This window comes from Lissotriton vulgaris, chromosome 8 (genome assembly GCF_964263255.1).
Source record: "Lissotriton vulgaris chromosome 8, aLisVul1.2, whole genome shotgun sequence".
NCBI lineage: Eukaryota > Metazoa > Chordata > Amphibia > Caudata > Salamandridae > Lissotriton > Lissotriton vulgaris.
The window spans coordinates 1294915644-1294938313 of NC_141696.1; the positions used below are offsets into that span (position 1 = coordinate 1294915644).

General features: G+C 49.4%; 1 protein-coding gene across 1 annotated transcript in view; it reads right to left on the reverse strand.

The window, feature by feature from the left end:
* Positions 1–7839: 7839 nt before the first annotated feature.
* The window catches only part of FDX1 (ferredoxin 1), a 182287-nt gene continuing 167456 nt past the window's right edge, over positions 7840–22670 (reverse strand). Inside the window, exon 4 of the mRNA XM_086935224.1 lies at positions 7840–8621. Within this exon, the coding sequence (XP_086791350.1) occupies positions 8507–8621 (115 nt within the window). The 3' untranslated portion in view covers positions 7840–8506. The remainder of the gene's footprint in view (positions 8622–22670) is intronic.

The following is a 22670-nucleotide window of genomic DNA, read 5'->3' on the forward strand; positions in this document are numbered from 1 at the left end:
AATGCTCTAGCTACTGGGTCCAAGGTCGAGGAAAAATATGCACATGGACGCTGCTTACCACCAAATTGCTGCGTCAAGACACTCAACGCACAACCCTCTCTCTCGTGAACGTATAGTGTAAACGGCTTACTGTAGTCAGGAGTACCTAACACAGGGGCCGAACACAACGCATCACGCAATTCAGAAAAACTTTTGACACTCTTCAGTCCATGGCAAAGGAGTCGAAACATCCTTGCACGTGAGGGCTACCAATGGCTTCGCTAGCAATGAAAAATTTGGAATCCATTGCCTACAGTATGACGTGATACCTAGAAAGGCACGCACATCTCTCTGAGTTGTTGGCACAGTCATTCGAGCGATCGCTGCAATTCTCTCTGGGGTCAACCTTCTTCCCTCCTTTGACAATAAGTGACCTAGATAGGTTACTTCTTGACAACAATATTGCAGTTTAGAAGGTGTCACCTTGTGATGTAAGTCACAGAGATGCTGTAACAGCGATACTGTAGCAGTTTTGCAGATCTCTTTAGTGTCAGCAGCCACTAACAAGTCATCAACGTACTGAATCAAGGCCGCACCAGCCGGTAACACAAACGCATCAAGTTGACTCTTCAGGGCTTGGCTGTAGATCGATGGACTCTCACAGTAGCCCTGAGGAGCGCGTTTAAACCTGAAGCTGCGACCACCTAATGAGAAGCCGAATAGATCTCTGCTTTCCTCAGCAATCGGAACGCTAAAGAAAGCATTCTTCAGATCGATCACTGAGAACCAAGAGGCAGAGGCTGGAATCAGAGTCAGTAAAGCCGTAATGTCAGGCACCACAGGAAATTGTGGAATCACAATTTTATTCACCTCCCTTAAATCAATGGCAAAACGGTACACAGGAGGCTTAGATGGATCAGTTCGTTTTAAAATAGGTAACACAGGACTATAACATACATTTCCCCGAGTTTCCTCGATAACATCCTTCTTGATCAAGTCATAGATGATCGCTAATAGCGCTCGTTCACCATCGAGAGAAATACGATACTGGGGAATACGTGGTAATCGCACATTCGATTTTAATTGGACAACATAAGGTGAGATGTCCAGCAGGCCCACATCATTGGGACCTGTTGCCCACAAAGACTTAGGAAGAGAACTCAATTCCGGTGGGAGCTTATCAGTTGACAAGTACATAGGAGAGATCACTCTCTGACCCAATGTAAGCTCCACTCCCGCAGGAGAACAGTACAGGGTCGCATATAACCGTTTCAGCAAATCCAGACCCAAAAGATTCTCACCACAACCAGTAGTCAAAATCAAAGGAGCTTCCAGCTCACGAGGCCCAATTGTAAGGGGCAAAGGGCTAGAAACCGGATTGCTAACGGGGGCGCCAGAGAATCCAACGGAAACATTCGTTAAGCCAGACAAAGGTGCGCCAGGGAGTTTCGAATGCATGATGGAACTTTTCGCTGCACCAGTGTCCAACAGAAAAGGCTCAACTACGCCCGATGTGGCAACTGCGACGTAAGGCCCTCTCTGATCAACCGGAACTGATACTACTCCCTCTCTTTGTCGGTGGCTGTCCTAGTAATTACCGTCATCAATATCATGCTCGACGTAACAGTCATCCACATGATACTGTGCAGATCTACCAGACGATGAACCACGCTGATCAAAGCAATTGTTCGAATCTGATGAAGTGGTAGAACGTTCATTCTGATTTTGAGTGACACCACGACCTCTACCACGTGAAGCCTGTTGAGGACCACTACGACCTCCTCGAGCCGAACCACCATTATTCCGGTCGCGCAAAACCGGACAATTAAACTTCAAATGGCCCTCACCTCTACAGTATGCGCATTGATTATAACCAAGCATAGATCTCGGTGCGGAGGAGTCATTACGCGACTGCGACCTAGAAGACTGTGATTGCGATCTATTTTGCTGCTGTGCGTCATTTTGATTCGAGCGTGGAGGATACGCTTGCTGTAACATAACTTTAGTTTTAAGATCCTTTGTTTTCTTATCCGCACGTTCATTTTCCTCCTTCTCCCTATTTTCATAATATTGAGCCGTGGCTAATATTTGAGCAGAAGTAGAAACAGCCCACGAACTTTCGGAATTTTTCAATTTGTTGCGGAGTTCAGGCAACAAATTCGATACAAATTTATCTACAAATAATCGCTGACCTCCCTCAGTGCTCATATCCTGACCGCTGTGATCGATGAATGCCTCCTCAAATCTCGTAAAGAAATCGGAGACACTCTCGTCCTTCTTTTGCTTGCACGCAGACAGTTTATCCCAATTAACTCTCATTGCTGGCATAAGTGTCTTCATAAGTGTAATTATCCTCTGGGGCAGATTCTCAATGATCTGTTCAGGCTTAGCCCCACCAACTTGTCGCCCGTTGGCCGCCGCAAGAGCAGCCCAATCACCGCCCAATTCGGCTATGTGATTCTCTTGACGGATTTTTGCCCAAATTGGTTGAGGTACTACGTTACCGAAAAACATGTCGATATAGGCAAGGTTCATAACAGTAGCATCCACTAATTGGGATAATTCCTTATAATAACCAGCCGGATTTTTGCGGGGGTCAGGCAAAGTTTGCTTCACCTGCAAAACTTCTGATGGCTTCCATGGGAGGTGTATCCAAACTCTCTGGTAGTGTGGTGGAATAGCAGGATTAGCATTCGCATCACCTGGCATCCACACTGGGGGGCCTTCTCGCATGGGATACTGACCAGGTGTTGCCATCCACTCCTCAGTTTCGTCCTTAAACAATGCTCGAGGTAGTACTGTAGATCGAAAAGACAGAAGACGCTCTACAGCACGTCGAACATTACTACCCACAATCATACCGTTCGAAAACTGATTCTGGAGTTCAGTCCTTTCGGACGGCACATTGTCTACCTCATCAGTATCCCATACCTCTCGCAATGATTTACACATTTCCTCAAACACAAATCTCTGCGTAGGCTCATTAAATTGAGAGAACGTCTCAAAAACCATGCGCGGGGTGTTTTTAATGGGATACCTAATCCAATTACGCGCCATTTTTATTAACGTATTACTCTCCCTACCACCAGGAATTTGACTTCGTCTTTGAGGGACATCAGAAACATCGGACTCAAGGATCGGTCCAAATGGAGAGTAAAGATTAGCAACAGCATTAGGTATGCGACTACGGACAGACGGAGAAGAGGAGAGAAGTACAGGGGCAACAACATGAGGACTGAACATAGGAGCAGTAGGAGTAGCCAAGTGAGCAGAAGTAGCGGAAACAACAGACTGAGAAGGTATAGGCAGTGGAGCAGTAGGAAGAGGGGCAAGTAAGGGAACAGGGACGACTTGAGGAACAAGAGGATTCGGGAGAACAGGACCAGCGACAGGCTGACCAGCAGCTGCCGGAACAACAGGTTGAGGAACAGGAGGAACCACAGGGGCTGTAGTATCCTGTGCGTATGGAGGTGGTGATTTCAGTAGATAGGACAACAAAGGGTCCTCTACCGCTTCCTCTCCCTTCTTATCAGTACTCGACGATAAAACAGGATAACACTTATCCACCGCCATATGTTGCAGTCTAGCAAAAACTTCCTTTTCCTTCTCTTCTTTGTCTCGTTGGAACTGCTCTGCATTTCTCATTACCGTAACGATACCTTCCCTCCTATTTTTCTTAAGCTGTTTAATTTCTTTCTGCTTGGCCTCTTTGCGCCATAACCGAAAGGAATCAAACATGGCCGGCCTAGATTTCTTTTTAAACAATTTTGCCTCGAGATTATCCAAAATTGCAGTTTCGAAACTACCATGAGGTGGCCAACTAAGGACACCATCGTCTTTAGTGTAGCGGATCCAATAATCATTATATACAATAGGACCCACTCCGTGGCGACTATAGAGCTCATAGATCGGAGTTCTAACTGGAGGTATCGGACATGAGTCCTCCAATCGGGAATCCGCACTGCAACATTTAAAGCAACGAAACAAAGTACTACGGCCAGGCATCGTGCACACTAACTGAGTTTACAAACTTCAAGGGTTATCGAATTACGATGTCCTCGCAAAAATGTAAGACCCTCGGTTTTTGGCAATTGCAATCGTCAAATAAAACCCAACAACTAAGAACCAATAACTAAGAACCACAAATGCAATGGAACCATGCAAAACAACCAAGTTTCAACAACAACCAAGGACTCTGGGAGCGACCCACAAATACTTAACTGAAAGAGCAATGGCGTCACCAGGAAGGCCCGTCTATCGTCTCGCTATACAAAGGACTACGCCAAGCGCCAAAACAGGTCGACAGTCAGGGCATCAGTCCGTCGCAGCCGTCAGGAGGCGGGGATCTTCGCGGGAAAAGTCTTCGGACCACTTATTTCGACAACAGGATCGATGAAGCGGGGTGCACCTTCCCTCGGAGATTTCACACGAAGTTCCTCACGATCGTCAGGCTTTGGACCGGTACCGCTGATGTCGCCCCACGTTGGGCGCCAACTGAAGGACTGGGCTATTCTAAGGCCCAGCGGTGCCAGGGGACAACACCTGAAACCTTCGTGGGTTACCTGTTCCGGCGTACAAATCACAGAGACACGGGACACTTCCTTCGGCGTCAAAGGTCGAGGTTTATTTACTGCAGGGAACACAGAAGTCGCAAGAAGTACAGCATGTGTAGGTTCTAGGAGACTGCTTCAAATTGCAACAGTGGATCGCTCCTTTTATACATATTTCAGTCATAGCACAACATGGCGAACAAAAGGTTACAACTCAGTTCCCACAGTAAACTTCAAAAGGGTTGCTTTCATGTGTTCATGAGCCCGGAACATAATTACAGTAGCATCGCCGGTTCCCAACTGTAAAAGTACGTTATCCCACCATTAAATACATTCTATTCCGGCTGTAAACGAGTTTAAGGAAAGAGACAGAAACAGGTGCAAGGGAGACAAAGATAGACAACAGATTGAAAAAGAGTGTAGGGGCGATATCGGAAGCACGATTGCAGCATCAAAGGATCCGTGCCTAATGCATGCACGGCTAAAACAATAGACCGGCACGGCAAGATGAGTCTCGTGCGGGGCCATCTGCCTTTACAGTGTCATCCCCCTCATTATAAAGACACCCTCAAAGGAACACGTGTCTTCCGCAAGAGCTTGGGAATCCCAGGGTCACGAAGCGGACAGTGTCCGTTCGCTGGCTACTTGAGGGCAAGAGACAAAATGGATGCCGTATCTAAAATGGAACCCGTGGGTTCAGATGAAGAAACCCACGAATAAGACGAACGGTTCAGGCCAGTGTAGCGAAAACGCTTACACCCACTACACTCGTCATTTGCAGTTCATAGATACCAAACTCGTCCATATTCGAACGAGTCGAAAACACCATCATAATTGTCACGGAACCTCAAAGGGGCCCTGCTAGGGGCCCCCAAAGTCATTTTTGAATAGCCTTTCCACGTCGGTAAGGCCGATATGGAAAGGCTGTCCGAAAATGACATCATAATCCCGACGGCAGAGCCGAGGCTAGCTCCACCGTCATTAAGGGATCATGAGCATTTATGATGCTGCAACCAGCTCAATGAAATGCAGCGGGTGAACCACAGGGGTATATGGCGGGCGGACCGCAACCGAAGGTCAATCGGTTGCGGTCCCTCCGACATCATATTCAGTACCAAATCATGTGGCGCTTCGTCATCTGACCTTTGCCACCGTTTTGGAATTCATTTATTATTAACTGTCAGGTTTCTAATTAGCAGTCAATGACGAAAGTCTAAGGAAGTTTCTAAAGCCATTATTTATCTTTAAAGGGTTAGCATAGTTTTAGCGTTTTTATTCAGATTAGTCCAATTACATATATATAGAGAAAAGGTTTGATTAGTGACAGCATAAATGAACAGAGAGTTCCTTAATGGAATCAGTCCCTATCTATGTAAAGAGCATAACCTAGCCTATAGAAACCCATGAAGAGTCTATTCTGGAAAAGAACAAGATTCTTTGAGCATAGATAAAGAATCTAACTTCGCATAAAAGGGTCGTTCTGAAAAACTTAGCAGAGTACCCCACAGCTGAAGTAGCAACTGTTAAACCAAATCCGAGATAGAGGAATGGTCGCAGCAGTAGCATTGATCAATACAGGAAGAAAATCTCCCTGCAAAAGAGTCAAGGTAAAGGAGGGTAAAATCACAGTCAACTGTACCTTCCAGTAATAAGGATAGATCGTCTAAGTGTCAGGAGGTAGGAACACTTTATAGTAATATGAAATACACAAATAATGTAACAAAAATTAGTATGTTTAGATTATCTTCAGGCAGTGGAAACCACTCATCTGAGGGTATTGTCGCCATTTATTGCTTCTTCTGAATCCCACGGTAAACATTCACGCCTGTTCATAGTTAAACTAATGTTGCAGTTTTAGATGCATGGGATCAAAAGAATATAATGTCAAAGTTGGCACATTCTTCTGGCAAATATTGTAAAGAAGCTTCTATTTAGCTGTTAGCAAAAGTCGAAAGAAAATTGGTTTGGGCCTAGTTATGAAATGCATTGAGAATGATAGCCTACTGCATTTTGTACTCCACGATAATATTCATACACATTTTAAACAAGCACATTTTCCCTACATGTGATTTATTTATGCGTTTCTTAGAAGAGTTTTAGATGCATTCTAAGTGAAATTCTAATAAGTTTATGCAAGTCTCGTTTGATTTAAAATTCCTTTCTAACAATGCCTACGTGTTTATTGCACCTGGCTAGGAGTTTAGCTCATCCCGTGATCAGTGATGTAGTCCTACCTGCTGAGTTGTCAGTCTTACCTTACCCCTTACCTGCCTTTGAGAGGATCAATCAAGTATTTGCACATTGTGAAGTAGTGTGATAACTGAGGCACCTGAGGTGCCATAGAGGCAAGCCTGACACTCCTGAAAGCTGAGAAGCTTGAGTGTGCCGTCCTCCCTCTGCCTACAGTACAGAGAGGAGGAGTAAAAGGCCTAGGATATACTAGAGGCATGGTCATTTGGAGCACAGCTTGAAAAACCTGGAAGCCCAGAAGCTGTGCTAACTTAACCATGCACAAAGTCTTTTGCAGCTGCAGGGCAGTACTAATTTGAAAAGCTAAAGTGTTTCTCCATAACAAGGCTGAAAAGTTAGCATATGTATTGGAAAGCCTGAAATACCACACCAGAGAATAGACACATAACAGTATGGGAAAAAGTCACAACTCATGCAAGGCGCCCTCAAATGAATAATCTGTGGGCTCTGCTTCCATGTATTGGACATTTGCATCTGCGTTATTTTCCATTTGAAAGTCCTTAGAAAGCTAGGTAAGTAGATGGATAAGGAGGGAGGGAATTCAGATTCTGGGATTGCACATTCTATGTTCATGAATTTAATGAAGATTCTAGGATGAAAGAATACCTTACACAAGAACTAGAGTGTAGAAAGGATGTGTTTTCTATGAAGTCTGGTTGGAAGATTCACCTCCAGAACATCTACCCAAAAGAACCTTTAGTAAATCAGGGCTCCAGTAAAAATAATAAACACTGCCCTAATGTGGTAATTAAGTGCCACTTCAAAGTACTGTTAATAGGAATCATTAGAACTCATTGTTTAGCCAAGAGTGAAGGAGCAATGAGAATATGAATGTAAGGGTCTGAGGTATGGCATGGTAATTCAAGGACCTGCCTGCAGAGTCAGATGCTAACTAGAAACATCAAACATGGCAGCTTTGCCAGGGGTGCTGATAGCAACATTTTACTTTGTCTAGGGACTCAAAACATCTAGTGCCGGTTTTAAAGGCAGCGGTATCAAACCAAAATGATTTTAGCAAGGCAGACAAATATGCACAAAAACTAAATACACCATGCAAAAGTACATGTAAATATTTATTTGCAAATGTTTGTAAATAAATCTGTAAATTTATTTTATTAAAATAATTATCGTACTCTTTGTTCAAAGAGTGACGTCTAGCCTACTTTCTTAACGGGCAAGCCCTACTAGTTTATTCCTACAGTAACCAAAGTGTATTATTTTCAACTCTGAAAATGTGTAGCACCTCCAGTAAGCAGCACTGTACTCATCTACACAATGAACAGTGGCAACAGGACAAACAGAATAACACATTGCAGGGCGAAAGTTTGAGCCTTATCTAGAACATTCAAGGCCTGGCCTGTTTTGGGAATGCAATAAAAAAATGCATTTGGAGAATCATTGAGAAAATTTGATAAAAAAAACAGACAGAGGTGACATTTTTTAAGTCAATCAAGAAAACTAATATATTTCATTACAAAATGTAATTGTGCACAATAGTTCCCTAAATACACATTGTGATAAATTGCAATTATTCCATTGCATTTTTGGGAATAGGAAATACAAACCTCGGATTTTATTTAAAGAAGAATTAAAAAACAGTGGACCTTAATCTCTATATTTACAAATGAATTTGCATGCTCTGAAGTAGTTTAATTATAAACAAGCATGCTTCCACTTATTAACAGAACAGTCAATATTTCATTGAGACGCAGTCACCCAATCTATTACTAAGAGTTCTTTTCGGCATCTACAGCCTGTCTAGCATCTGCAACAGCCTCTGGGACTCGAACTATTATTCCTTCCATTGCCTTCGTCAAACAGATCTGGCAGCCCAGTCGAGATCTGGAAAGACAAACATATTAGCATAAGAGTTAATAAGAGAGGCATTTAAGAGTATGTAAAAGAGTATCACAGCTTACCATAGTCATACATGATTTGGCAAATTGGCCCAACAGTTTTTGGATGACCACAGTAACTTGATAACATGATATTCATTAAATTGATGACAGCAACCTCTGCAAAATTCTGTAACTGCTGTAAGGCCTGACCCTTAGGGCTCGATTAAGGGTTTAAGGGTGAGGCGGGTCCGCCCAACCGCAAACCTGTGGTCGGGCCGCCTGCCAGATTCAGAGTTGAACTCGCATCTGACTGGCTTTTTCTGGCAGTCTCACAGAGGTGCCTTTAAAAATAGGCACCGCAATGGGAACGCCAAAAACAGTTCCTGTACAGCATGGATTTCGTCTCATTTAAATCCTTCATTTCGGCCGACTAACACAAAAGCAGCACAAAATAAGAAACACAATTTATATTAAACGAATGAATACAACCTAAAAGCTCAAATTCCCAAGATTGACCCAACAACACCCTTTTGGTGTCAAAGCCCCTTAAAGGTTTGGAACTATTGTTAAAAAGATTCAATCTGTTTTGCACCTCCAGCGGGCTAGCCACAAATGCTGACAAAACAAAATTTATGGCTATTCCCCCCACAAACAATTCAAAGGAACAGTTACATTAGGGGGAGTTACTCTGGAGAGAGTCTCAGACTTCAACTACCTGAGCATATGCTTGTCCAACACCAGCTCATGGAACAGCCAGGACGTCAACAGCGGGTTTCCACCCAAAGTCCCCAATACTGAAAATCTGGGGAGCCCAAGCTGTGGTTGCAGCTATCTATGGCTCTGAACTATGGGGCCATAGTAATGCCAAATCTCTGGGTATTGCTGAAAACAAGTTTTTGAGAACAGCACTTCGACTCTCCCAAGGCACGCCCGGGCTTTTTATTTTTTGTAAATAAACCTAAATGTTCGTCCAATGGATGACATATTGAGAGTAAACCGATCTTATACTGACTGGGATTATGGTTGGCTCCTGAGCAGGAATGCTTCAGGAATGGACTGATGGACATCCTTCTAATCCCCAGGCGTGTCAATATCCTGCAGTTGCTAAGATATATCAAGCAATCCCTTTCAGCATTGGGGGCCTATGATCTCTGGCAATATCCAGAGGGCATATCTGCTTCCTCTGTAGAAGGGATCAAAGATGCTCTCTGTATTAACAAATGGAGGAAGGTATTATAAACCACCAGTGTGGTAGTGGAGCTGTCTTTTTACTGCATCTCAAATCTGAGCCAAAGTTTGAAACTTTCTTGGAAAAAATTGACCCACCATTTACTAGATACCTGTATATAAAATTTAGGTTGGGTACTTTGCCACTTCCATCCTTCATCTGTAAATGGAGATCCTAACTCCTAGGGTAGTGCAGCCTGCTCAGCCTGTGGAGCAGCGTAGGAGATACATGCCCACTTGCTATTTTTTTTTCCAGCATACACCAGACAATGAAGACGCTGGATTACCTCCTTGGAATATGGCTTCATAAGAAAGCTTTGCGTATTTGTAGGTCAGACACTGGGTCGTGTGTGGTTTTTCAATAGATACATTCTTAGATGCAGTCTGGCTTGTTCACACTAGGGTACTCACAGCATGGACTCAAAAGTCCATGCAGTGCAAGAACAGGGGTGAATGCACATGGGCGTGAGGCACAAGGGGGCTGTATCAGGACCCGTTTGTTTACTCTCCCCCGTGATTTCATGGAGCCGGAACTGCCATGAAAACCATGGCGGAGAGGAAACTCGTAATAGGTTTTGCAGAACCACGGTGATCCCCCAAGCATTTTGCGACCTCTGGTCTGCTGCGCCACCTCCAAGGAACAGAAGTTCTCTAGCGGCGGCCCTATGTCGGTACCACGGCTTGAGTCATAATCGGGCAGTCAGGATCCCCGCCCCCGCCACGCCGCCATGAGTCTGGCGACCCTTGGACCGCCATACTTGTAATCAGGCCCCTAGTGTCCAGTGATAAGCCAGCCAGCTAACCCATCAAAAGAGGTTACCGTCCCTTGAGCACCTATTAAAAATACAGGGTTAAAATTTGCACTTTAGAGCACATTTTTCCCAAGAATTGGCTAAAAAGCTGTTGTGATGCGGAAAAAGTTGAAATAAGAACAATCTGGTCATACAATGATACCATTTATTTTTCTCAAAGCATTTTCGGCCAAAGCTAATTTTCACGGGTTTTCATTTCCTGTCATTTTCAAGAAAATTATTTTATAGCATAATAACAGAAAGTTAAAATTCACAGATCTTACAATCACAACTTACTCAGAATGGCTACTGCTTAGGTTACAGATACTGAAAAAAATCCATATGTACACATACACCTATATCCCTTAAGTTAAACCAGGTTCAGGCCTTAGATAGCAGATGAATGTAGCGATGATAATGTAATTAAAAGCTGATCAAGTGCCTCCAACCGGGTCATAATGTATGTCTCATAACCGTGTCTTATGTTTCATGTTCTACCAAAGAAATTAGGCCATAAGATCAGAATTAGGCCCAAAAATTAAATATTCGCTTAAAAAATACATTACACTTGTTTTTTATCAAACATCTACTTGCCATTTTCTGAAAATATATTTTTATCGCCAAATACCAGCTTTAGATTTTTAGTCAATGACTTTACTTTGAAAAACAACTAGTAATTTTCAGGAAACACCATTATTTTGCCAATTGGCACTAAATTGTCAATTAGTAAATGCACTAATTTATCCCAATATTAATTTGCCAGTTTCGTGCAGTGTTGGTAGCTTCTGTATATCTGGTTGCTTGAAATATAACCAGTCAGCAGGCTGGCAGTTCTCCGCAAAATGTTATACAGCAACTAGCTTACCCATTGCGCATTGCTGCGATCTCAGAAGAAAGGGAATTCAAGGAAACTCGTTATGGTAACATTCAATTTACATTGTGTCATTGTTCTAGAAACGTATTCATTTTATTTTTAAAAACATTTCTAAGTGTGGCTTGAGCAGTACGTCCTCGATTGGCTTCCAATCTTGATTCTGTTTGCTCTCGTGTTTCATTCGAGAGGGCTTGAGCAGTGCGTAATCGATCTGTTTCCAATCTTGATTCTATGGCAGGACCGGAGGCTCAGATTATGCTTTTCTTTCTCCGCTATTTATTAAAACACAAAACGCACAGCAGCCCAGAAAAGCTCTTATTGTATTGGAACATCATCATCGGTTACAATAAAAGGAAGAAAACATCAAAATAAGCAACACAGTGCAAATGTCTCAGACTTTAACTTCAAGTCCCAGTACTCCAACTTGCAAAGATCCGAGGGTAGTCCTTTCACAGTGTCCATTATCCTTATATAAGCAGACCCCTCTCTCCATTCTTCCTCTTTCTTCGCTGCTCCCGCAGCCTGTTAAGTGTTTTCTCTTTGCTCTTGGGTTATTGAGGTTGCCTCACTTTTGGGGTTTCTTGATTGTGTTTCGGGATCTGTGTAAGCATTGTGGCTGTTTTCTCCACAGAGTCCCGATAGTGTCGCGGGGGCGGGTTTTCCGCTCCTTACGCGACCTTGTCCCATTGTGGTTCCGCGGCGTGTATCGGCCGCTAGAGGGCACGGCAGTGTCTCGTTGGTCTTCGCGCGGTTTTTCTCTTCAGAGGAGCCGCGCTGAGGAATCCAAAGGACGCGGAGCCTTACCCTCGTGCCCCCTCAGTGACGCTCGGTGTTGTCGGGTCTGTAGCCCCATTTCAGTGACTCTGTCACTTTTACACCCTGTTGAGGGTCTGTATTTGCGGTTTACCGCGTGGCTGCCGGTGTTGCCGGTTTGTGCACTCTTTAGCCCCTGGTGTGGTAGCGCGCTGTGGGGGGGCGGACCTGGTCCCTTGTGGTGGGTCGGCGCGCTATATTGGGTCCGAGTGCACCCTGAATGCGGTCAGTTCCTGCCGCCCAAAAGCTTTACGGTCCTCCGGGCTGTTAGAATTCCTTGTACCCCCTAGAGTCTGGGGCTGTATTGTGGTGGCCGTTGAGAGTCTGAGTCTGGTGTGGTCGCCTGTCTGGGTAGCTCCCATTATGGAGGATGAGTACTATGAGGAGCCCCATTCCTACCTGAATGATGAAGAGTTCTATCAGGCGGTTGATAGTTCTATCTATAGGTGTGTGACTGAGGTAGTCGGCCCTATGGAGGACCGCCTTTCAGCTCGTATTGTCGAGGAGTGCGCCAAGTTGGCGCGTGCTGATCTTCCAGGTCCTTCGGGGGAGGGTCCTCCAGCACCGAAGAAGCCTTGCAAGGAAGGGCCGTCGGAGCGTGCCCATGGGGTGGATAAGGGCGCCTTTGAGCGTCTTCGGGACGCTTTCTTGGCAAAGGGGACCGCGCCCCCCACGGAGCAGCCCGCCGCCCCGGTCCCGGTGGCGCCTTCGGAGGTTGCACCTTCTTCCCCGGATAGGGATTCCCCAGATACCGACGACGACGATGAGTCGGAGCGTTCCTGGCGTCCTTCGAGCTCGGCCGCGGAGTTGCCTCGGGACAGCTCCGGCATGCTGGACCCGGATGAAATTATTCATCCGCGGTCAGCGGCTTGGGCCCCGGGCGACAAAGTGGCCAAGTTCGTGGCGAGCAGGCTGCGCAAACCTCTGGAGAAGGAGGCCAGGGGGTGTCTGAGGGGGGAATGCCCTAGACCATCTTTGGAGGGCAAGGTAGCCATGACTCCGGACCTGGATGCCAAGATGGCGACGTTTCTGGCCAAGTTCATGAAGGACCCGCGCAAGGGCATCGACCGTTCTTGGCGGTCCTGCCAGGATAAGTTGTTGGACGCGGTGGGTCCGATCACAAAAATTTTGGATATGGCGGAGGAGGCAAAGGTCACGGGTGCGTCCATTGACCCTGAGGTGCTGTCCAATTGGGCGCAGCGTGTGATCATTTTTCTGGGTAACGCCAACTGCGCCCTTTCCACAGAGCGCCGTCGGTCCTTTCTAATTAAGTTGGACCCGAAACTGGGAGATCTGGCCTCTTCGGAGGCGGGGGCTGTGGCCCAAGGGGGTCTCTTTGGCGAGCCTTTCATTAAGGAATTGGGAAAATTTGTGTCTACCTTTATCTCGCTGGACAAGGCCCAATCCAGCATCAAGCGTGTTTTCCATCAACGTTTTTCCTCCGGGGCTGGTCGCAGCAGGGGCCGTGCGACCGGCCGTGCAGGGCAAAATGCCGGCAACAGAGGGCAAGGCTCCGGACGAGGGCAGTATAACACCTCTGCCAACTATACTAACTTCCACCCCACCAGGGGACAGCGTTTTGGAGGTCGCGGATTCAAGAAAGGAGCAGGAAACAACTCCAATTCCGGTGAGTGTACTTCCTGCAGATCAAGTTTGTGTTGACGGCCGGTTAGCGGCCTTTTGGGGGGAGTGGGCATGCCTCACCGCGGACGCATGGGTTTTACAAACCGTCCGCGGTTTCCATATAGAATTCTACGACCAACCCTTTCAGGTGAGTGCCCCTTCTCCGATGGTGTTCTCGGAGGCCGATGCGTTGTTGATAGACGAGGAGGTTGCGGACTTGCTCCGCAAGGGAGCCATTCGTCGTTTAACTCGGCATCCCTCGGGGTTCATCAGCAACCTGTTTCTTGTAGACAAGCCAGGCGGCGGGCGTCGCCCTGTCATCAACCTCAGGGAGTTCAATGGGTGGCTGGTGTATCGCCACTTCAAGATGGAGGGCATCCATCTGTTGCGCGACATTCTCCTGTCGCAGGACTAGTTGGTGCGGTTGGATTTGAAGGACGCCTATTTGGTGGTTCCCATTCATCCCCCGCACCGTCGTTTCCTGCAGTTCCCCTGGAAAGGTCAGGTGTTCGAGTTCACGGCACTTCCTTTCGGTCTGTCTTCCGCTCCGTGGTGCTTCACGAAAGTCCTGCACCCGGTAATAGAATTCTTGCGCGGTCAGGGCGTCAGGCTTATCGTCTACTTGGACGACATTTTACTGCTGGACCAATGTCCTCGGAAGCTGCGCGAACACCTGCAGATGGCAGTGTCGCTTCTACAAAGCTTGGGGTTTGTCAGAAACGAGTCCAAGTCTGTTCTGGTTCCCTCTCAACGGATAGAGTTCCTGGGTTTCATCATAGACTCGGTCGAGTCCGTCCTCAGTCTTCCGGCCCGCAAGTTGTCGAAGATCCGTCATGTGCTGCGGCAGACGGTGGGGAGGTCCCACACCTCGCTGAGGCAGATTGCCTGAGTAGTGGGCCTCTTGTCCTCTTCCATCCAGGCGATTTTCCCAGGGCCGCTGCATTACAGGGCCCTTCAGCGCCTCAAAGCGTTTCATTTGCGCAGAGGTTTGTCGTACGATCAGTTGGTTCCTCTCTCGGAGGAGGTGCAGGAGGAGATGACGTGGTGGCTTTCTCACATGGAAGCCTGGAATGGTCGGGCGATCTTTTTTTTTTTTTTTTTTTTTTTGGTGTTCAAATCTGCTTTATTGATAAAAGTACAGTAGGATACACAGCTTGAGTCGCCCACAACCCGGAGGCCGGCAGCAATAGAGGAATGACATTACACAGCCTTGTAGCCGGCATCCCGGGGGCCCGGCGGCACATTACAGAGAGACATAACATCTCAGCAGCGTCCGGTGAAGAAGGCCAAGGAAGGATGTGCTGCAGTCGAACAGGTTTTTTGTGAGCGAGTGAAGAGTCCCGCTCTTTTTTTGTAACTTGGAAAACAAGAACCCTAAAGAAAAGAAAATAAGCCCATCCCAACGAGGTTAAAATGAAGCGGTAGTGCATGACTGTGCGACAATAATGTATGGTAGTGGTGTAGTGCGGTGGCTCTGCCAGGTGTCATTGCGTGGGAAGGTGAATGTCCCAGGCCCAAATTCCTAGTATAGCGGCAGTTCGTGGGGTGTCGGTGCAGAGTCCACAGGGGTGTGCAGGATAATACTCCCCGGAGGGGAGGGGGAGGGGGGGGGAGGCCCTCGTCTACATGGCTGGGAAGGAGCATAAGCATAGGAAGGGGTGAGGGGGGCAGCACCGCGGAGACAGGGGCCATACGCCCTACGAGGAGACAGCAGGGGCAGAGAGGTCCGTCAAGTGGAGGAAGGCAGCATGCTCCTTCCATAGCCAAGAATCAAAGTGTAGTGAAGAATGTTATTGTGATTGGGAAATGGTAGGCTCATCGCCCGATTGCGCATCATCGTCTGTGCGTTTAAGCAAGTAATGTACCAGTGGATCCCAAATGTCCCTAGGTCTACTTGTGAGAGGCAATAATTCAGAAAAGGTGGTATGTTGACCCTGGCAATATGTTAAGTCAGTTAGCCAATCTTTGAACTTGGGCGCTCTGCCTCTGCTCCAGCGGCAAGCAACCCGTCGCTTGGCCAAGAGGAATGCTATGTCGGCGAATTTTCTGCATCCTTTAGATAAGTGCTTTGTATATCCGAGGATGGCTACCAGAGGGTCCGCAGGAATCTCCTCGTCCACCATCTCCGCAACAGCCCCGATGACCTGCCGCCAGTAGTCAGCGATCTGGGGGCAGGACCATGCCAAGTGGAGAAAGTCAGCATGCTCAGCTCGACATCGCTCACAGCGGTCACTATCGGCCAGCCCGAACCTGTATTTCCGGACCGGTGTGTAATAAATCCTCTGCAGGTATTTATAATGTATAATTTTCAACCTGCAACTGGCAGAGATGCGGGAAGTCAATGTGCAGCAGTATTTCCATTGGTCGTCCGAGACCTCAGTGTCGAGTTCCGCTGACCAGTGCATTCGGGCGGCAGATACCGGTAAAGGAGCAGCTCCGCGACATTGGCGGTAGAGCCCAGAGACCAAATGGGCCCCATCTTGTGACTCCAAAAGGTGATGCAGCGGTGGTAAGGTCGCAGGTTCAGCAGGGTAGTCGGGAAGGATGTCTCGCATCCCAGCGCGTAGACGAATATAGTAAAAGAGTTCAAGGGGCGTGTGTGTTTGCATTTTGAAAAAAAGATCCGCCGATTTGAAAAGTCCGTCGTGGAACAGATCTCCCCAGCAGGTGATATGTAGTTTGTCACAGAGCTGTCGGAACCCCAGTTCCGATAAGAAGGCAAGCTTTGGGTGATAGGCAAGAGGAAGTTTAGGGGAGTAGGGTAGCGTGCAAAGCAGCCGCCGAGCGATGCGTCGCCACGCATCTAGCGTGCAGGAGACCGAGGTATTCGAGGTAGGGATGGAAGTCTCGGGACAGTGTATCAGGCCGTTTAACGGAAGTGGATGTGCTATCCAATCTTCCACTGCTATGTGTGGCATGAAGGGAGTAGGAGCCATCCAGTGGTAGGCAAAATGCGCCTGTGCGCACAGGTAGTATGCCTCGAAATCAGGGACGTCGAAGCCGCCTTGGTCATAGGGAAGGGTCAAAGTGGACCATTTTAGTCGGGGAGATTTGCCACCCCAAAAGAGTCTGCGCAGTTCCGCGCGGAGTGTCTTGGAAAAAAAAAAGCGCCAGGGTAGTAGGGGATATTGAAGAAAAAGTATAGGAAGCGGGGCAGTATTACCATTTTTATGAGGGAGGCCCTGCCAGCCATGGAGAGTGGCAACGTGATCCACCTGTCGACGGAGGCAGTCAGTTTGGTTATGGCTACTCCATAATTGGAGCGGAGTGTCTCATCTTTATCTCGTGCCACGCGGATCCCCAAGTAGCGAAGATCATCTCGGCACCACACCAACGGGTAATCTAGTGGGAAATCTCGTACCGCATCCGTAAGGGGAAAAAATTGTGACTTAGACCAGTTGATGTGTACACCCGATAGTCCTCCGAAAAGGACGAACTCACGAAGTAGGGGGTTATGGTGTAGATCCGGGAACTTGACATACAGTGTGATGTCATCCGCATAGAGGGACACATCGATTTGCCGCTGCAAGCATTGTATCGCTCCCTCTCGGTGCAACTGGCGCAAGCGGCATGCTAATGGTTCAACCGCAATGGCAAATAATAGAGGCGAGAGCGGACACCCCTGACGGGTGCCTCTCGTGAGGCTGATGGGTGACGATAGTTTCCCGTTTATCAGTACTCTCGCCGTGGGATCTGTGTAGAGGAGGCGCACCCAGGCTAAGAACAGTTTTGGGAAACCCATGCGGGCCAGGACCGAGAAAAGGTAGGGCCATTCGACAGAGTCGAACGCCTTGGTAGCGTCTAGGAAAACAGCTGCCACTGGGACATCAGGATGGACCGAGCGAAGTAGGGAGAATAGGGTGCGGAGATTATGGGAAGTAGATCTACCCGCCACGAAGCCAGACTGGTCGGGCAGGACAATTCTTGTCATGAGCAGGGAGAGTCTCGTGGCGAGAACCTTGGCAAGGATTTTTACATCACAGTTCAGCAAGGAGAGTGGACGGTAAGAGTCACAGGAGGTAGGGTTCTTGCCAGGTTTCAGGAGAGAGGTGATAACCACCTCGCGCATAGAGCGGGGTAACACCCCATCAGCTAACGATTCGGTGAAGACCTCGCTAAGCACGGGTGCCATAATATCAATATAAGCCTTGTAGAACTCGGCTGGGATGCCATCGAGTCCTGGGGCCTTTCCATTTTGGAGAGACATAATGGCCTCGCGAACCTCCTCGAGTTCAAAAGGCGCTGCAAGGAACTCTCTATCGCCATCGCTGAGCCAGCATAGCGCTACGTCGTTCATATAGTCAGCGTATGGAGCGTCCTCCTCTGCCTTGGATGTGTATAGTGTCGAATAGTGCGCCATGAATGCAGCGAGTATCTCATCCGAATCTCTAGTGACAGCGCCAGTCTCATCAGTGAGCTCTAATATGGTGTTGTGTTCTCGTGGTATACGCGTGAGTGATGCCAGTACTTTACCAGGCCTATCTCCTTCACAGTACTTCCGGGCCACCCAGTGTTTGCCCCGGTATTTCGCCTCCCTGGTAGCCTCCTCCTCATATTTGGATAGTGTGTCCCTAAAGGCTATCTGTAGGTGTGGGTCATTCCCCGCCGCCATTTGGAGCTCCAGTGTGTGCAGCTCTCCCTCTAAAGTGGTGATGGTGCGTAAAATATCTCGCAGGACCCCATGGCTTTTAGAGATGCAGAAACCCCTTATAGTGACCTTGAAAGCTTCCCATATGTGTTCCACCGACTCCACCGAGCCCCTGTTCCTAGGGAAGAAATCTCTAATCTCGTCCCCCAACTCTGTGCAAAAAAGCTCATCAAGAAGCACATCTGGGCCTAGCCTCCACTGTGGCCTCGGATTGTCCCACCCAGGAGTCCGGAACTGCAGTCTAACAGGGCTGTGATCCGAATAGGTTCTGGGCAAGTGGTCAACTCCCAACAGTTCTTTAGTGATATCTCGATTTACCAAAAAATAATCCAATCGCGCCCATGACCCGGTGTGAGGTGTAAAGTGCGTGCCCTCCCGTCCGTGGGGATGTAGCTGTCGCCAGGCATCAAACAGACCACCCTCCTCCACCACCCCCTCCAGAGCCTCCCTAGCTCGGGGCTTGTAGGAACTAACACCATCCGCCCTATCCAGGGAGGGCGCCAGCGCCAGATTAAAATCACCACCCCAGATAACGTGTCGTGCTCCGATTGCAACAATTTTACCCCACAGTGTGGAAAAAAAAACAGGTGAGTCTATGTTCGGTGCATACATTGAGACAAATAGATAGATGTCATGTCCCACCCTCCCCCACAGCAAAACATACCGCCCCTCCCTGTCCGCCTCTTCCCCAATGCGGCGGAAAGGTACACCGCGGGCAACAAGAATCGCCACACCTCTTGCATAGGTCGAATAGGAGGAAAATGCTCGGGTCCCCGCCCATTTCAATCCAAACGGGGTGTTTCTACGTGTGGGCATGTGCGTCTCCTGTAGCAGAGCTACTTGTATATGATGTCTATTTAAGTAGGCAATAACATTCCTGCATTTCCTAGCATCGTTCAACCCCCGAACATTCCATGAAAGACATGTCAATCGCGCTGTCGAGTTCACAGCGGCCATGGGTGTAGCTACAATAAAAAAGAAGGAGCCCTAGTGGGCCAAACCATGAATCCACACCCGCACCCGAAGAGCCAAGTCCCACACCAGCCCAGTAAACATATGCACAGTCTATGCAGTGGTAACCTCACGAAGACCAATCCCCCCCCACCCACCCCAGCATCCCAAACATGCCAGCAGCCATGAATCTCCCAAAAACGACCCCCCCCTTACCCCTCCCCCCCAACTTCAGAGAGGCAAACAGCCAAACAAACAATAAGTCAGCGGGGAATACCCGACAGGGGAACATCTGAAAGTGCGTGCTGCCACTATCCGGCCCGTAGCTCCAAGCTGTACCGCCCTCGGTGGAGGCTAGGGCCGAGAGAGTGGTCCTTGGTATACGTTACCACTGGGGTGCGATGTCCAGTAAGGTCGTCACTCGTGTGCCTCTTCATCTCCCAAACGGTGATCCAGCACCAACCAGCAGATAAGTACTCTGCTGTCATAAGTCGAAGTATGTAAAGGCCATTAGTCCCCTTGGTGCTCTGGAGGTAGTTCATCGTTCTCTGGGTCGTCCTCAGGTGCCTGGTCGTCCCTGCGTGCTCTCCGAATCGACTTAAGGTAATCCTCGGCTTTCTGCGGGTTGGTGAAAAAGCGTTGCTTTCCTTGGTGAGTAACTCTAAGCTTCGCCGGGTACAAGAGTGCATAGTCTATTTGAGCCTCCCGCAGTTTCTTTTTCACTGGAAGGAATTTGCGCCGCTCTTCCTGGACCATCGGCGTGAAATCAGGATAGATGGAAAATGTGATGCCCTCAAACCTCAACGATCTTTGTGTCCGGGCTGCTCGGAGGGCCGTGTCACGATCACGATAATTCAGAAGACGAGCAATTATAGGCCTCGGTGGCAGGCCAGGTTGGGGCATAGGCGCTAGCGAGCGATGGGCCCTCTCCACTATGAACTGGGATGAGAAAGCTTCCTCTCAGATTGAGCCCTTGAGCAATTTTTCCACATAGAGCTCCATTCTGCCCGTGGCAGTGGATTCCGGCACGTTAGTAATGCGAATGTTGTTCCGGCGGCTTCGCGCTTCCAAATCCTCATTCTTTGCCGCAATAATGCGGAGGAGGTTATCCATTCTCGCCAACTGTGTCGTGTGGGACGCGGCGGCGTCAGTGTTGTCGGAGATTCTTTGCTCCGCAGTTGTAAGGCGTTCCTCATGGCGGTCCACTTTATGGACCAATGCGTCCAATCGGGCCGTGACGCCGTCCACCTTCACCACGGTAGCGAACCCTTGCCGCATTTCCTGCAGCAGGTTGGTAATGTCCGCAGCAGGGGCAATAGGTGGGGCAGGCTGCGGGGGCGGTTCACTGGGCTCCGGGCGCATCTGCGTCGATGTATTGCCCTTTCGAGAGTTATCAAAGCTCAGCTTAGGCTGGCGAGTGTCAGGTCGTCCCATGGCAGTGCCCCGAGGCAGGTGAGGGTCCAAACACAATAGGGAAGGTTGATAGAGCCAAGCGGGCGATAAGCAGCCAGTTTCTCGTCAGTATGGCCTCAGGTTCGAAGCTCTGCAGTGTCACGCAGTATGTATGGTGCCACCAGTAGCGCCACGTGTCCAATGAATGTACAGTGATGGCAGCCGCCCGTTTTGTCCTGGGCCCCTAGCAGTAGCCCCAGGCACCTGCCAGGTACCGTGAAAGTCGAGGCACCGGTCACCTTGATGAGTCGCAGGGCCAGTTCCAGGGAAGCGCGCCCCACCAGACACTATCAGGCGTAACGCGACTCACCGGGTAGTATCTTCGAGGTATGGCAGCCAGGCTCCCCGATTGCAGCAGTCAGCGCCTCCTGCGCTCGAAGGCCTCGCAACGCCGTGCAGGCAAGCAGTGTGGGAAGCGATAGGGGGCTCCTGCATAGACGGGGCCGCCCCGTCTTCTGGGCGATGAAGATGGCGGGCAGCGCCGCGCAAATCTGGGCAGGGGCGTCGTCAGGAATCAGCGCTACCCAACTTCCAAGCGCTAGAAAGGTGCAGATGGTCGTCCAGCCAGGAGCACACAATCGCAGTCAGGGGCGCTCGTAGCACAGCGCCGGATGGGAAGCAGCCCGGGCACCGGAGTCCACAGCGGGCATCAGGGTCCAGAGCAGCAAGGCAGATAATGGCGGGCAACGGCGAGACAACTCACCCCGCAGGATAGCGCCGCACAGGGGGGTAGCCCAGGGCCTCCGCGCAGGTTGAGAATGCAATGATCGCCTGACCGACAGTGCCGCCACCTCCGGATATTGCGCAGGGGTCCGTGGACAAGAGATGCGGCTCCTGATGGTGATTTTCAGCGCGGGGGGGGGGGGGCGGCCCCGATGCCAGGTTAGGGGGCACGACGGCCCGCGCTGCACAGGCCAGGTGAAGCAGCGAGGCGGGAGATCGAGCCCCGCAGGTCGGGGAGTCCACAGTTACACACGCCGTGTGAGGAGCAACCCCCCCAGTGCCAGCGAGAGAGAGCCAGCGGTGGTTGGAGGAGGGGGGGTGGGGGGGACTCAAGGCGAAGCCTCTTGCAGTCGCCCACCTGCTCGGCAGACCCCGCACGCCGTCTCGTCAGGCTCGCGGCTGCAGTGGCGAGATGCGGCCCACAGCCTCGTGGCAGTCCCCGGGGTCGCGTGGACTGCAGTGGCCGGGCAGCCGCACGTCGCTGCCCCAAAGCAAGAGCCGGGCAGAGTTCAGCAGCCCGTATCTCCGGTTCCCAGGCACGCAGAGCCTCCAGATTTCGATCGAGTGTGGAGAGTGATGCCCAGATGCAAAGTTCGATCTTTGGGGGTGATACAGCACCCCGTGGCGCAGGATCTGTGGAGGATTGTGTACCAAGGAGCGGGAGCTGCGTGCCTAGGCAGCCATTCCGCAAGTGCGCCCTCTAGCGCCCCCCATGGTCGGGCGATCTTTGGGTCGGTCCCGGATTTAGTGATCGAGTCCGATGCCAGCAGGGCAGGTTGGGGCGCTCGCTGCGGACAATTTTCCACGAGCGGCGCCTGGTCGCCGGAGGAGCAGAAGTTGCATATCAACTGTCTGGAACTCCTGGCGGGGTCCTTTGCGGTTCGGTGCTGGACCAAGGACACGGTGCAGTCGTGTGTCCTTTTGAAGATGGACAACATCCCAGCCGTTCGG